Source organism: Corvus brachyrhynchos, unplaced genomic scaffold (assembly GCF_000691975.1).
Source record: "Corvus brachyrhynchos isolate BGI_N302 unplaced genomic scaffold, ASM69197v1 scaffold258, whole genome shotgun sequence".
Classification (NCBI taxonomy): Eukaryota; Metazoa; Chordata; class Aves; order Passeriformes; family Corvidae; genus Corvus; species Corvus brachyrhynchos.
In genome coordinates this window covers 5124775-5140626 of record NW_008240122.1, presented here as the reverse complement: position 1 = coordinate 5140626, position 15852 = coordinate 5124775, and the positions used below count along the sequence as shown (strand labels likewise).

General features: G+C 41.1%; 1 protein-coding gene across 5 annotated transcripts in view; it reads right to left on the bottom strand.

The window, feature by feature from the left end:
- Nucleotides 1–15852, bottom strand: part of TTC7A (tetratricopeptide repeat domain 7A) — a 170624-nt gene that overhangs the window by 96986 nt on the left and 57786 nt on the right. For all 5 annotated transcript variants that reach the window (XM_017744795.1, XM_008641720.2, XM_017744796.1 and 2 more), the window contains 3 exons: nucleotides 12055–12172; nucleotides 5823–5880; nucleotides 2394–2466 (listed from right to left, as the gene is read on the bottom strand). In XM_017744795.1, coding sequence (XP_017600284.1) covers nucleotides 2394–2466; nucleotides 5823–5880; nucleotides 12055–12172 — 249 coding nt within the window. The remainder of the gene's footprint in view (nucleotides 1–2393; nucleotides 2467–5822; nucleotides 5881–12054; nucleotides 12173–15852) is intronic.

The following is a 15852-nucleotide window of genomic DNA, read 5'->3' as shown; positions in this document are numbered from 1 at the left end:
AGGCCTCTTTGGTCGCTGCGCCCGCCCGGCTGCCAGCCAGGCGCTGCAGGTGGAGATTTTCACTGCAGCAGATACTGACCTTGGCCTCCTGGCACTGCAACTCGGGGGGGGGAACCAGACTGAGACCCTCCTTACAGAACAGGTTCTTGTACTCTGTATTTGGCTGAAAAATGCACTAAAACACTCTGGGGCTATTGCAGACCCTCCAAGTCTTCCCAGTGACTCCCGTGGTCTTTAAGACACAGGCGCACACATAAAGCTCATCATCGGTGTTTTTTATCTTGGTTGCTGGTGGTTTCAACTGCCAACCCTGCATGAGCCTTTTATAACCATTCCTCTTCTTGTCACATCCTCATCTCAAGTCAGAGGGATGCTTATGTTTTTCCATTTCCCCTTTCCCTTGCCCAGTGGTGACAGAGACAAGTGCCATTGGAAATATTTTACAACCTTCCAAGGAAGATGAATTGCTCCAGCTTTGCTTGGCACTCCACTGGTCAGCTGCCTCTCTTGCTTTGTTCCATGAAAACACTCTCTTATCTATGCAAGCTGATACCTATATTTTTCAGTGCTGGGTACAGTTACCTCATTTATCGACTCTGACCATGGAAACAAAAAGGCCTATTTGCTGAGAAAAACATTCAGGTATTATATTGTAACCTACTATGTAGAAAAGGCCTGATTTATCAGTATTATAGCATTGCCTGATGAAAGCCCTAACTATGATGTTCAATAGTTAATGCAATCTATCAAAAAAGGTATCATTTATCTTCCAGTTAATCAGAAAGAGAATATATTAGATACTTTAAATAATTAAGGATATTAAAAATGCATTACCAAATGTTTATCATTAAGTAAACTGGCAAAAGAAGAGTAGGATATTTTACAGCAGTCTAAAAATAAAGATGTCTCAGGTATCTCCTCTCTGTCCAAGCATGCGTTAAAGATTTATATGTCACTTGATGGGAGAAGAGCAGGAGCACCATTGCAGGGGTCAGGCTGACACTACATAATACACTGAGATCATACAGCTGTGGGAGCAGAGGCGACTGGTAGAACATCAAGGATGAGAACACACAGGTGAACTAGACAAAGAGGAAAGTGAGCATGGGGACAAGAGACTGAATGGAAAGAACAGGAGAGAAGGGAAATGAAGAAATAAGACAGATGAAACAACACTGGAAAGACAGGCTACAACCAGAGAAAAAGAAAGGGTAATGACTTAAAATGCCAGTAACCATGAAAACAAAACCAATGACCACAAAAATCTTGATTTTATTTTTCAGGATAGCAGCTGAAAAGCTGTAATGTTTTTACTCATGGCAAGAAGCAGAAGAGGCAGCAGATCAGACAGTCTCCCTATGAGGCAAAAGCTATGAGAGAAAGAAGGGTAGCTGGGTGTTTTTTAATGAAAGACCCTGAGCAAACTGCATCATAAAGCAGCCAGCAGGCAGATGAGAAAGTTAAATAAGCCATTTTAATTATCCTTTCTTATTGCAGGCTCACAGCACACTGCTCTCATTACGAAAGGGTTACAAAAGTGACATTATCAAGAGGGTGCTCTCTTGGAACAATTAGTTTAACCTAATGAACACACAGCTCCCCTAATTAGCTCAGGAAAGTAAGAAAGACCCAACTGTTCAACTCTGCAGTGGAGACTAAGGAGAGAAAACTGCAGCAACAGAAGGCCTGCCAAAGAAAGAAACTCCAATGATGAAATTTCAAATCTAGCTAGAGAGGTATTTAAAAAACAAAAGCCGCTCCAATAAAGATTTAAGCTTTGAAACAGAAAGGAGAGAGAAATAAAACACCCCAATTTTAAGAAAAAGGGGCAGAAAAATAAAGCACAGCGCAAGTGGTTTGGGGTTTTTTTCTGAAAGGCAATGCAGAGCATTTTCTGATCAGCTTCATTTTTATGAGTTAACACCTGCAGCAGCATTCAAATGCCAACTAATCCCACTCGCTGCAGAGCTCCAACACTCGTCAAAGCCGAACGTCAAACGTGCCCAAGTATGGAATAAAGCAATCCCAGCGCGGGGAGCGCGATCTGGCATGAGACGGAGTGGGGCAGTAACGGGAGAGCCTCTGGAGCAGGACACAGCGTGACACCCGGGGAACAGGAATAAACACACCTCGCTCATCCCACACACACATGGGTGCTCCAAGACTGCTCGGGGCTTAGAGCTGAACCCACTCGCTAGGGAAGGCCATTCCACGTGCTACAGAATTATTAGTTTTGGAGTAAGAAAAAATATTTTACATAAACATATTCTGATTGCTTGTTACCGGTTACAATGCAGGAAGGAAGGGACCCTGTTTAGCGAGCCTGGGTCTTGTTCAACTGGGCTGTCCTTCCACCTTCCCATGACTCCGTGATTTCCAATTATTTCACATACCTGTCTGACAAGAGCCAGCTGCAGTGACAGGTAGAGGATGATTTGGTGATCATCGGGGGCCAAGTCACGTGCTCTTTAAGGACGACAACACAATACAAAAAGAAAAGTGACTGTTAGATTGCACTTTGCAGAACTCCTTCACCATGAGTCACAAAAGCACAGAACAAAACCCAGTCTTCCCCCACAGAAAACTAGTCCAGTAATGGGGGAGCACACTGAAACTAGACAAAAAGCAGAACAGTGCTGGCCTGGCTAAGCCAGAATCCCAGGAACAAGTATGAGAAACACAGCTGCCAGGATGTTATACAACTTACATGCTCCTTTATTAAATGCCACCTAATATTTTGGAACTTGGATAACTAATATGGAAAAAGTAGCTCTGAGCTCATAACAAACCCATCAAAGCATTATTTTAAGTAATTTAGGTGATGGATATAGCTGTCTAACTTGTTCCTATACTGCCACTTTTCAAACATTAAGAGAGGGTTAGGTTAGCACTGAAAAAAGTAGTCACTCTGAGCATGTACAGGACCAAAGATGCGGAGCCTGTGACAACCTGGTGCTCAAACACACAACACATTCTCTACCCTGCAGCTTCTAGTTTAACTTTTGACAGTAGACTCCTAATTTGGAAAGGGACACTGAGGGAGGAATGATTTGATGACAGGAACTGCGCCTGGACCAAACCCAAGGCCCTTACTTCTCAAGCCTGGGCTCTGAGATATTACCTTCCAGTCCATAGCAGGCAGCGGGCACTGCAGTGAAGGGAAGCCCTGGCTAGTGAAGGCTGCAGTGTCTCCAGAACCATATTTGCAGGCCCTCAACGAAGTCTTGTGCAAAGCAGGCAACAAGGGATGGACAACCTGGGCAGAACTGTCCCCTCTCAGACTATGCCAGGCACGAAATTGCAGCCTGAATTTGGTAGCCTGTGGAGAAGCCATTAACCAAGGCAATGATGCAGTAGTGTCTTGAGGAACCCAACCTAGGAGGAAAGGTGGGGCACCAGCTCATGCCATCTGGCAGCCCAGTCCAGGAACCAGTGGATTCTCCCCTTCTGACTCACAGAGCTCACTCATAGCTCTGCAGCACAGGGAAGTCATTTCACATGGGAGAAATGGGGAAGAGGAAGGTCCCTCATAGCCAATTAACATTCCTGACCTCTTTCTGGGCTGCGTTCCAGGACACCAGGGAAACCTGCACCTGCATTGCCAGGCCCAAAGTGAGTACAATTAATGTCCTTATGAGGGAGAAATGACAGGCTGACAACACTGGTGGCTAAAACCCATGCCAAAACTATTGATTTGCTAATAATAAACAAATAACAATAAAAGAATTACTTCAGGGAACAAACCACACACCATTTTAATGGCAGTCACTTTTCAAACGCCATCTTGGCCTGTGAGCAAGAGTATGTTGAAGCTGATTTTTATAACTAGTGTCTCTAGAACAAATTAATTTACTACGGACTGAATGTGTCCTGTAACTTTAGAAGTCAAGGTGGCACTCATGTTCTGAAGCAATGCCAAAGACATCAAGGTGCAATCAGTACAGGCAAGTCACTAATTTCTCCTTCCACTTCAAGAAACAAAAAAAAAAAAATACCCAAACAGCCACAAAACCCCAACGAAACAAACAAACAAAAAAAACCCCCAAAAATTGCAAGCAACAACAAAACTTCACAAGTTAGAACCCAGCTTTGTCCTAAGGTGTTAGACAGGGTGAGCCACCTCTTTACAAAACGTCTCTTGCAAAACCTTCAGTAGCCTCTCCAGCAATAAATAACATGGGAAAGTTCACAAGAATATAGCAGATGAGATTAATGGTGCTTTTGGAAAGAAACAAAGAATTGTCACTTTACTGCTTATTTTCCTCAGAAGGAATTAGAAAACATTTGATGCAATCTTCCAGCTGAAAAGGCCCCTTACAAAGATGACTGCAGGCCAAACCATGGCCTGAGAGATCATACATGTTCTTCAAAAGGAGGTGAAAAACAAGGAAGGTAAAAAAAGGTAAGAAACCAAACTTAGGCATTTAGAAAAACACTAGTAATCAGCTCACTGTCACATTCCTGTTGGCTGCAGTTTGAGTAACTAATGTTTGGCTAGAAGCTTGTCTGCCTCCTAGCTAGAGTTAAGCTACCATGAAACAAGCCAAAGCCAATGGGAAAGGTCAAAGGATTAAAAAAAAAAAAGTTTAAAAGCAGTGCAGCACCACAGTTCCTTAAAATTTGTCACTAGTTAACGTACTACGCTGGAGTCCAGAAACTTGCTGAACTTAAAAGTACACTCCTGATCCAAACAGTGAATGAACAAATGGCTTTTAAAAATTCTCTCTCAGATTTCCATAAAGTAAATATCCAGAATTGTATCTGTGGTTTCAGCTCTTGCACTCACTACAAAACCAGTTTTAAGACAAACATGTTAGGCTCCTTGTTCAGCATCAGCAAAACAGCTGAGATCCATTAATTTTGTTCAACTTGCTAAACCTGTACCTTGGGATACCAGAGATCTCAAATTTTCTTCACTTCTGTAATTATGACCACAACTCACTCACAATTAGATATTTCAGCCCAAGACATAGACCATACAAGCTTCCATTTAGTTGCCATTTGTAGTCTGTAGGCATCTACATTTACAGTAGGTTGTAAATTGTAAATATAATTGTACAAGTGTAAATAACTGCCTGAACACCACCCAGTGTATTTTGGGTGGTGTAACTTAATCATAACAGAGTCAGGAAGCTCACACCTCACCTCTCTACCCCACAGAATGGACAAAAAAGAGTATTAACTCAAGCAGTTGTACTTGAGGTCTCAAGTGTAGCTGCACAAGAGCATAATTCACAGTTGCTTCCAGGGTGGAGCCATTGTATCTGTTCCCCCCACAAAATACAGGGATGAAGGAGAGGTGAGTGGTGCATGTTTTGTACCCTCTTCTTCCAACAACAGCTCACATAAACACTCATTAGGACAGCAATTATCCTCTCCCCTAGGTGCAGTGGTGCCAGGTCACCCCACAGCTGCCTACACCCTGATGGCAAAGGCACTTTCCCACCATGACGGAAATAGGATTTTAAGCCTGCTTCACACAGGAATTGAGACAAAATTAGCTTTCCACGTTTGCCAGCTGGCATGATGTGAGGAAGCTGCATCTCCCAGCACTGTAGATCTCACTGCAGCTAATTTGGGGCTAAGGTTATTTCTGTAAGGTGGCAGAGCAGTACTCTTACCTTGGATATTCAATCAAATAATCACTGCATTTAGCCATCACAAAAATGGTTTTGACAGACTACTGCTGAAATCTAATGAACTGTTTTCAAACTTTCCAGCAAGGAAGCCTTACACAGAGGAAAAAGAAACATAAAAAGAACAATTTTTCTGAATTCATGCAAAAAATACACAATACAAGCATCTGCAAGATTCCTACTCACCTCTCCAAAGTCTGAAGTGCTTTCTTGTTTAATTCATCCTGAGTGCCCTTCAGACTAGCTGTAGGACAAGATACAACACAATTTAAGAGTTAATTCAATGTTTCAGATTAAATAAATAGACGTATAGAGTATTTCAAACTGGGAGTGTAAACACTGCGGAAATCTGCATGTGATCATTTCGACATGAATTCTCTTCATTTTTATTAAAGATGTTTTAAGTCCTTCGTTTGAAATACTGAAGCATTTTTTATTTACATATGCCACTGAAGGGGGCTGGGAGAAGGGGCCATCCACTAACTAGATACCAAGAAGGTAACAGGCCCTCAGCCAGGCTGGTGCAAATGCTAAAAGCAGTAACCTGCAGCACATTCTGACTCAGATACAGACCACCCCCACCACCACTGCCACATAGGAGGGTGCTGCACGTTGAACAGGGAACACCAGCAGCCAAACTTACAGCTCTGTCACAAAACACCACCATCTCTGAGACCACAACAGACATCTAGGTTACTTTAGATGTGGCATTAGCCACTAATGCCCTCCTTCCATGCTTCTAACTACTTGACCAATGGATCCTGCCCAGTATGCTCACTTATGAATGTATAAATTAATTCCTACCTAAAACCAGAAAAAGAAGAGAAGACTCAAGCTCTTGTTATACCTGGGTATCGTAAGATATCATCATCAAGATCAACAGGAACAGAGGAAGAGCTTAGAGGAACATGGCCTTCTGAGATCCAAAATATCTGGAAACCCAGTGATGGTTTTTAGAAATGCACTAGCTGTCTTGTTCTGGTTCTTATGTTTACAGATTTTGTATAGCAGTTGCTTCTTGTTCTGCCTATCCTCAAATTGAGAGCTATTGATCAACAGCACATGGAAGTGATGAGTAGTTAATCTATCAGCAAACACCACCCATGAATATATCTGATTTGATACATCAAGTCAGTGTATGCTCCAAAATAGAAAGTTACTAAGTAGTATATAATAATGCAACAAACCCAGCAAAATTTAAGTATTCTTAAAAGCTATTAAGAAGAAAGAGATGAGTTCTTCTGCAAGACCTGCAAAGGTAACCAGTTTCTTTGGATTCTGCAATATGTCAGCAAGTGAAATTTTGAAAGTAAATTATTTGCTGCAGCAGCTATAGTGATCAGACTTTTTTTATTCCTACATCTTCCAACAGTTCTTCAAAACACCAGGTTCATTTGGGGGGAACAGCAAGCTTCAGGATTTCCTAATCATAAAGATCAAACTTTGCTTAGGCCACAAAACCTACTCTATGCATTAAAAACTAATCCCAAAATGTGTATTTTAAAGATTAAATTTAAACACATGGACTTTCATGCAAAATGCAGCATTTATTAAAAATACATCGCTCTCAACAGCCCTTCAGTCCGTCTACTGCAAAATACTGGGAAAAGGTAACAAAGGAAAAAAATTTACAAAAAGAAGAACCAAGATTGATGTAAACAAAAATACCTGAGACACTGGAAAGGATTTGATCATACCTATAAACATCCCTACAGAAAAAAATCTGACATTCTGTTTCTCAGGAAAACTACAAGATTCTTCATTTAAGTTACAGAGCAATTCTGAAGATGTCACACAATAAGAAAGACTGAAAGAAATGTTACTATTTGTCCCTCAAATTAAACACCAAATGGAAATGCTACAACTTCTAGCTTCCACCTGTTTAGACATTTGACTAATGTTCAGCTTGCAGTCAGAAAGAACACAAAATATATTATGGAAATGAAGTGATTACAGCTAGTCAGCTTTGCCTCTGCATTACTGGGAAACAGCATGTGACTCTCACCTCCCACAATATGGACTGCATCTTCAGCTACCATGAAGCTGGAAATCTGGTTGTCCATCTCTAGCTTTGTGTCTGACACGGATGAACACACTGAAACTTGTGTTTGACAATACTGAGCACTGATGCTGCAAGTTAACTATGCATTTACAGGACCTTTACCACTAAGGGAGATAAATGAGGGGAAAAAAAACCCCAACAGTGGAAAGTGACCTGGGGAGAGATGCATAAAAAGAAGCTTGGCCATCAGGTCAAGGGAGGTGATCTGCTCTGCTATCTGAGACCCCCACCTGGAGTGCTGTGTGCAGCTGTGGCATCCACAACACAAGACATGGTTCCATTGGAACAAATCCAAAACAGGGCCATGAAAATGGTTAGAGGGCTGGAAGACCTCTCCTATACAGAAAAGCTGAGAGAGTTGGGGTTTTTCAGCCTGAAGAAGAGAAGGGTCAAAGGAAGCCTTACTGCTACCTTTTAATACTTAAGGGGTTTTTAACCCCTTTTAACTCTTTATAGGCCCCTTTTTAGCAGGGCCTATAGTGATAGGACAAGAGGTTTAGTTTTAAGCTAGAAGAGGAAAGATTTAGATTATATACAGGAAGAAATTCTTTACTAGGAGGGTGGCAAGACTCTGGAATAGGTTGCCCAAAGATGTTGCTGATGCCCTACCCTGAATTATTCAAAGAAATCTGCAACCCACTTATATCACTGAAAAGCTCTCACTTCAGACAAAGAAAAGCTTGCACTAAGGAAACAGAATCTGGTAGGTCTGATTAAACTCCTAAAATTTATGTTCCATTCTCCCAGGTTGATGACACCAAAGAATTCTTCGGTCCCTACCCAACTTTACCTCCTGCAAGCATGGCTGCTGCAGTTCCATCAACTGAAACAAAATATGACTTATTACTTAGATTAAAAGCTGGAAAAGCAGTCTGACCAATGGGAGAGTGGCACAGGGGAGTTTCTGAAACCTGTAAGACACAGTACTTTTGCAAATGTCACTTGAGCAGCCCAAGATTTATTTTCTGAAGCACTCTGGGTTTTTAAAGGGGCTTCAGCCTTTCTAAAATGCAACAGGTTCTTCAGCAATATTTTGGTATGTAAATACAAAGCTCTGAAGTCACATTTGAAAACAAAGGAGGACAAGTTCTGTCTTAGCAAAAGCAGTTAAAGCACATCAGGAGTAGTGAATGCATGGAATGAAACACAGTGCCAAGGATCAGAATCAACACTACAAACAGGGAGAGAGGAATCTAGATCTTATCTTGTCCAATGGATTGAGCACCCATTAGCAGCTGAAGCACAGTCAGGTCTGTTTATGTAATACATTTGTTTTGTGGGAAAGAATTCAATTTGTAATGTGTGAAAGTGCTCCTTTATGTGAATCACAACTTAAGAAGTGGGGATGACAGATAAATGGACTTCAAAAATACACTTCTGATCCAAACTAAAACACTGACATGCACACACCCTTTTGCAAATATCACCGAGTTTCAGAAACTATTCCCTTGTGTTAAGACATCTAATATGGCACAACATACAGTTTTAGCACCCAGAATTATAATTAAAGATTGCATGCACTGGTATTTCCAAAAGCAAAGATTCTAAGTTTGTTCACTAATAATTTATTCACTTCTTAGCGAACAAATGGAGTACACTGACTGTTAGTAAAATCCACAAAGACTGATAGGATGAGTTTCCAATTCAAGTCCCTGATCCATGGCCTTCTACCAAAATTTTAAATGAAAACAGACATACAGAACACTCATCTCAGAAAAAAGAATGAGGGACTGTTAAATCTAAAATGATTTCACAGTTTGTGTGGTGGTGATGTGAGATAAGAAGAGCACTTGTATTTCACGATACAATTCTCAACCTAGTCTTTCCTCTTTAGCCTTTGTTAAATTCATCTCACCTTTCCCTGCCTTCAGTGAATTCTTCACCAGACCTAAGGGAGGAAAAGTTGACAATGCAGCTTATGTCAAAACTGGAACTACGGGAGGAAGAGGAGCAGTTTGCTTTTGACATTGACCCACTGGAAACTTATCTGCAGAAAATGGACAATAACTACAAACAGGAGGCTTGGGCTTCTAAGACTGAGGCAAAAGTGGCAATGACTTCCCCTGAGGACACATCTTTCAGCTACTTCAATGAGACTTATTTCAAGAAACATGTAATTAGACATTAAGAATAAGGAAGCTATCCAGCATAAGTTTCAAGAAGTCTTACTTCCTCCAGGAGCTTTTTGCAAACCACAAAGAAAAGGCTTTATACAACTCCTCAGTGCCTTTGTCACACAGGAGGAGAAATAATCACTAAAAGGTTATATTAAATAAGAAAGCCTAACTTGGACGGAAGGCTGTAAGCTTTAGAAGGCAATTGGTCAAATGTTTCTGAAACACTTAGCTACCATTGAAAATACTGATTGACTGAAAGTCACCTCAACTGGAAAGTTATTGGAATCACATATACGTACACACAGATGTTTGACTTGTCTGCATATGTCAGTAAGAACTGGTATAAATACAAGATTGACAACATGAGGCAGGATTACATCACGGAACTGCTGTCTTTCAGCATGTTCTAGCTTTGCTTCCTCACTGTCATATGCTATTTTTTAACAATGCTAATGAAAAATGTCTTTCTAGTGCAAATTTGACATTTTCCAGTAAAACACAGTTCCATATTCATGACCATCACATGTACACTTTTGAAGGACTTAATCCATTTTATTAAAATATAATCTGAAAGATGGAAATACACTCTTCCTATTTCCCTCAAATAACTGAGTGACTTGCCCTATTGCCTTCAAGGCTAGAGATGCAATGAGAAGGCAGATACATTCCGCTGTTCCAAAACATCAATCAGAGGCTAATCTGAAAACAATCCAAGGCAGTTGTTGTGAAGACTGTTTGTTTTACATAAAAAAGGACACAATATTGAACTAATCTCTTGAAAACTGAAGAGACATCCAGAAAAAGTTTCCAACTCATATTTGCTGCACCAAAATATTTTTAGAGCCAGAGTACAGCATATGCGTCTCCAACTACATTCTTTAGAAACCACCTTCTTTTCATACTGATGTTAACAAAGAGATTTTAAGGGGCTAACAGAAAACCTATCTCTCAAAATAGTCTCTGGGGTCTTGTATAGCTTTAGAACAGTTTAAACAACATCTAGGCAAAATGCCCTTAAAAACTAGGCTGTTAAGCAGAACTCTATTCCTAGTGGACTTAAAATATATATATAAGAGAAAGTTCAGGCTAGGAAGGACATACTTTTTGACATGAACTTTCTAGGGAGAACTATTCTGAGACAGAGAAATGGAGAACTGGAGAGAGCTGCGGTGCCTGTTAGCCTCCAGGATGAAAAGCAGTTCTCAGAACAGCTGATCAGACGTGGCTGGCTGAAAAACTACACCAACTTGTGCTACTGAAGAGCACAAAAACACTTTCTCATACACATGCCTTGCAGAATTCTGGTGTAAGTTGCAAGGCCAGCATAGTCCATGACAACATAATAAAGTAATTTTAGCTTTGATTCTTTGCTGGAAGAAGTTGGTTTGTTTATATGAAACCTACCCAACAGAAAAGCCATTGCTTGCATGAGGGCAGGACTGCCAAAATGATTAGGAAAACACACAAGCTCAGCCATTATTCAAAGAAACTGTGTTAGAAGGCCTCCTACCTGTGTTAGAAGTCACAGAATAAGCAAAGACTGTTCCCACCTGTGAGCTTGATGAAGGTCAGAGCTAGAACTCTCCCAAATACTTCAAGCCCTTCTGACTACAAAGCACCAAATCTGCAGGAGCCCCTTGGCCACTCATTCAAGATCCAAGTAAGCAGCATTGAAATAAAATACTTCTTAGATTCAGTGGTCTGTTTCTAGTCAGCATCCACACCAGTGAGGTAGGTATTTTTATCTTGTTTACTTCTAAGTAGAAAAAATAAAAGACATCACAGAGAGGTTGAATCTCTGTGGGGACTCAGTATCACGCCAGGAACTGCAGTGAGGCATTTCTGACTCCAGTTCTTGGATTGTATTTCTTTCTGATTTATGAGTGGGTGACAAAAATATGAAAATAGATGGAAAGTTTGACTTCTTCTTGTGTAAATAAGTGAAAGAAATGTATTACAAATATTCAAGTAAAGCACACCAAGCATTGTCAGCTACACTCAGATTATCACCCCCTAAGTAATGACCTGCATTTCTTCCTTTACCTAAAAACTTCACTTTTATTACCACAGAAGACAGTTCTCTGAGCAAGTGAACAGTTCCCATTTATCTTGCAATCCGATTGTTTTTCATGTCTAGTCAGCACTGAAAGCAGATTTTCTGATAGATTTCCATTGGTTGCACTGAAGACTTTGAACAAATGCTCTCCATACAACACACTTGACAAACGAGGTAACTCACCATCAGTAGCTTGAAGGCTGTATGTCAGGCCCAGTGCCAGGTAACCCTTTGCTAGGGACTCTCCAGCATCCTCACCCAGGTCTATCACCATTTTAGCAAAGTGTTCTCCTTCTTCCAGCTGCAAAAGAGGTAGGTTGAGACTTACAGGCATTTCTCTCTACTCGCTTCAATAAAACGTGCCATTAAGCTTACCTGTAAGTGATCTGAGAGCCATTCACACAAGGGCTTTCAGTGATCCCAGTGAACACTCAAAAAGGACGATGCAGAAGGTCAGATTAGCAGACCTTGGTGCAGAGTTTTGAGAAAGGTTTGGGTTTTGCCACCCAAACTCTTTTCAGATGTTTAAGATCAATCAAGGGCACTATCTTATTTTATAGTTCCCTTCAGGCTCCCTTCAATCATGCAACCTTAAATACAAATGCTGGATAAGCTGGACTACTTACATGCTATCCTAGCACTAGATGGAAAGGTCTAACATGTTTCTTCCCACAAAGACGACCATTCAGTTTTACTGTCTGATTTTTTTTAAACTGTAGCAAATTCTACTTTCTTTTACCACCAAGAGTAAAACAGGAAAGCACTAACTTCTCTGAAAGCTCTCAGCTGCTGCTTGCAGTTCTGCTGCCACAAGGACGCAGAAATTGCAGGACCAGAATTTTGATCTGAACTACCACAAGACCTTGGCAGCTCTTGCTGCACTAGCCGCTTTCTGCATCTTTTGCAAAGACACAATTTCCCTGAAAATGCGCTTTATAGTATAGATAGTAACTGGAGGAGAGAGCAGTCACAATCTCTCTGGGGCAGCCTCCAAAATGAGGATATATGTAAGCTGGTCTCTTCTTACTACAGCACAGCCTGCTCCCCACAACCTTCCTTTCTACACAGATCTATCAGCATCTGTAAAACCCAAGTTAATGGTAATTTTAAACAAAATGAGTAAGTTAAATATTTTATTACAGAATGAAGGGTTTCTCATTTCCAACTTCAAACTCTCATTAACATCACTCACTCATTTTAAGTAGAAAAGACTAAGACCTGTAGACTGTACATACCTTGAAAGGTGTGAGTTGGAGAGACACTGGCAAAACTCTTAAGTAATGTTTGAAAGATAGAGCCTACAGGAAGATCTCCTTTCTGTACAAGACACTATGCAGATCCTGTCAACCATAATCAGAGTCATCCTTAATCAAGAAGCAGACACCATTATACCATCTGATAAATCCTCCTTTTGGAAACTTTTATTACATGACAATTGACTTCATGGGATGCAGTTGTTTAATTATGAGAAAGTACTTTTTTCTTTGAAATCCAGCTGGTTTAGACACAAGTACTGTGTATGTGTGCCCTCTTAATACTCAGCTTTGTCTGACTTCAGCACCTCATGGCTCCTTAAACACCTAAAATGACTCACCTGTAAAAAACTGGAACTAAAATGCAACATTAGACAATAAATCTCCCTTCTGCAGTGATCAGTTAATATGCTACCTATGAACAGAATCTGTTTGACTTCATGTAGCATCCTGTCAATGAGCCTCCTAGTCACATCACTTGAAAATATTCAGGTGACAACACTAACTAATAGCTTCATGAACAAACAACCTGGGATTTAGTAGATGATATCAAACATAAGAAAAAGACTACTGCTAATGTAAGCCTGAAGAAAGGCTGAAAAGTGCAAGTGAAGAAGCAAATCTCCTCTGCTTGGATTTCTTCCTCACTGGTACAACTCCCTGAGGCCACAGAATTCAAACTAGATGTAGAACAACAGTTCCCCAATTTCTGTAACCTCAGATCAGTCATTCCAATGACGAACACATACATTATCATCAAACCCTTTCCTGAAAGCACTATGAAAGCATTAGTCTTGCTAATTGCCTGGTTAGCTGTGATTTACCTGGACTTACCAGCTAAACTGCAAGGCCTGTCTTAGAGGGTATAATCCAAAGCCTACAAAAACCACTGGAAACAGTCCCACCTACTTCAGTAATGTTCAGATAAGACCCTTAAACTCTGATCACATCAGGAAGACTGAGATTTGTTTCAGGAGATTTCTTAACCTGTCAGTAGCCCTACCAACTTCCCTGCCACATACTGAAATGTGTTCTGGACCAGAGCCTAGGAAAATGGAAGAAGTGGCCCATGACTTGCCACACAGAAAAAAAAAACAAAAACCAAAACCCACAAATGAACAAAAAAACTCCATCCTATAAAACTATAACACAATTCTTCATGTCTCAGAAACTTTTATGTAAGACATGAAATCTCTGCAGCCTGAAAATTCATTATGCACCTCTTTGCCGCCATAAACAGCTAGATTCCCACTCTTCTTTCTTCATTGTTTCTCCTCTTCTCCCCACACACATTTCATCCAAGAAGTCTCCATTACATGAAGAAAAGAGCTATACAAGGAATTCTTATGACTAGTGAACAAGAGTAGGGGTGGGTAGTGTGTATGGAAAAAAAGATTAAACGAAAAGTTTGAAGCTGAAATAAAGAAATGTAAAATTAGAGAGATTCTGCTCCATTGTTTCTCTGAACGGTCACCTGATGGTATTTTCAGTCAGAGACTGGAAATCTCAGAGACAATGCATAAATCAGTAGTGCACCATTCAGCCTTCTTGTCTGCCAGCTACCCAGGGCCACCTGTCAGTATCAGATTAATCTAATAAATGTATAGTTAAAACCGCAGCTTTTCAGAGTTCAGGCTGAAACAGCGCTGCTAGCACATCTTGTACACATTTATTCATACTAAACACTAGTGGCACTTTGACCAGCCACAAAGACTCTTATGAATGCAAACTTAGGTCAGCTGAAGTTTGCTTTGAAAATAAGTGGCCTCACAAACTCCAGCACAGCTGGTTCTGTTGATGAGAACATTTACTTTGCCTTCTTACAGCACTCAGACACTTCCCCTGCCAGCCCTGCTGTGGCAGCCATCTGCCCCCTCTTCTTCCATTCTCCTACTCTTCAATCACTCTGGGCAAGTGTGAAAAGCCAAACCTTTCACTCACATCACCCACTGTGAGGTTTCAACTCTCCAGTGCATCAGTCTTGCGGATGGCCTAGCCAACTGTGAATCTGAAAGTACTACCTGAAACAGGAGTAACTCCCTTGGGACACACTTGGGGTAACCAACTAAACTGCAAGGACTACCAGATTGCAGTCTGGATAAAAGCTCCCCCCCTCCATACACCCGAGTGAGGGACCAGCAGTGAGCCTGAGCTGTGATCTGCCAATAGAGCTGTGTCTGTGGGGGTCCTTAAGGATATGGGATGTCTCCAGTCTGTATTGTGGAGATGAGAAAGGGAGGAGGGAAGGCCTGCCACTTGTTATTCTCTTAGAAGCAACAAAAAGCGAAGTCTCAAAGCCATACCTCCAACTTGGCCCTTACTGTTCTTACATTTTTCTGCATATTTTGCACCGAAAAGCTGGTGGAGAGAAGAGTAGCATCCCGGGTTGCAGGGAGAAGTTCCCTGCCTTCAAGACCTGCATGGAAGAAAGAAGGCATGGGGGAAAAACAACCTAAGAACTTTCTGCATTTTGAACTCCAGCTATATAAAGTATCAGGAGGCACCTGCAAGCACTAACTAAACAACCCCTCCACCACACCAGAAAGCAAACACCTGGCACCTGGAGTGAGACGAGCTGCCAAACCGTGAACTGACACCAATGAGATGTAATACTGTGGGGTTGGCTGGGGTTTTTTTCCCTTTTCACTTCCTCCTTTATATTTGATAGAAAAAGAACAGTTGCTAGCTGTACTACCCTGAGGGATATTTCCCCTGGTACAGAGAGTGG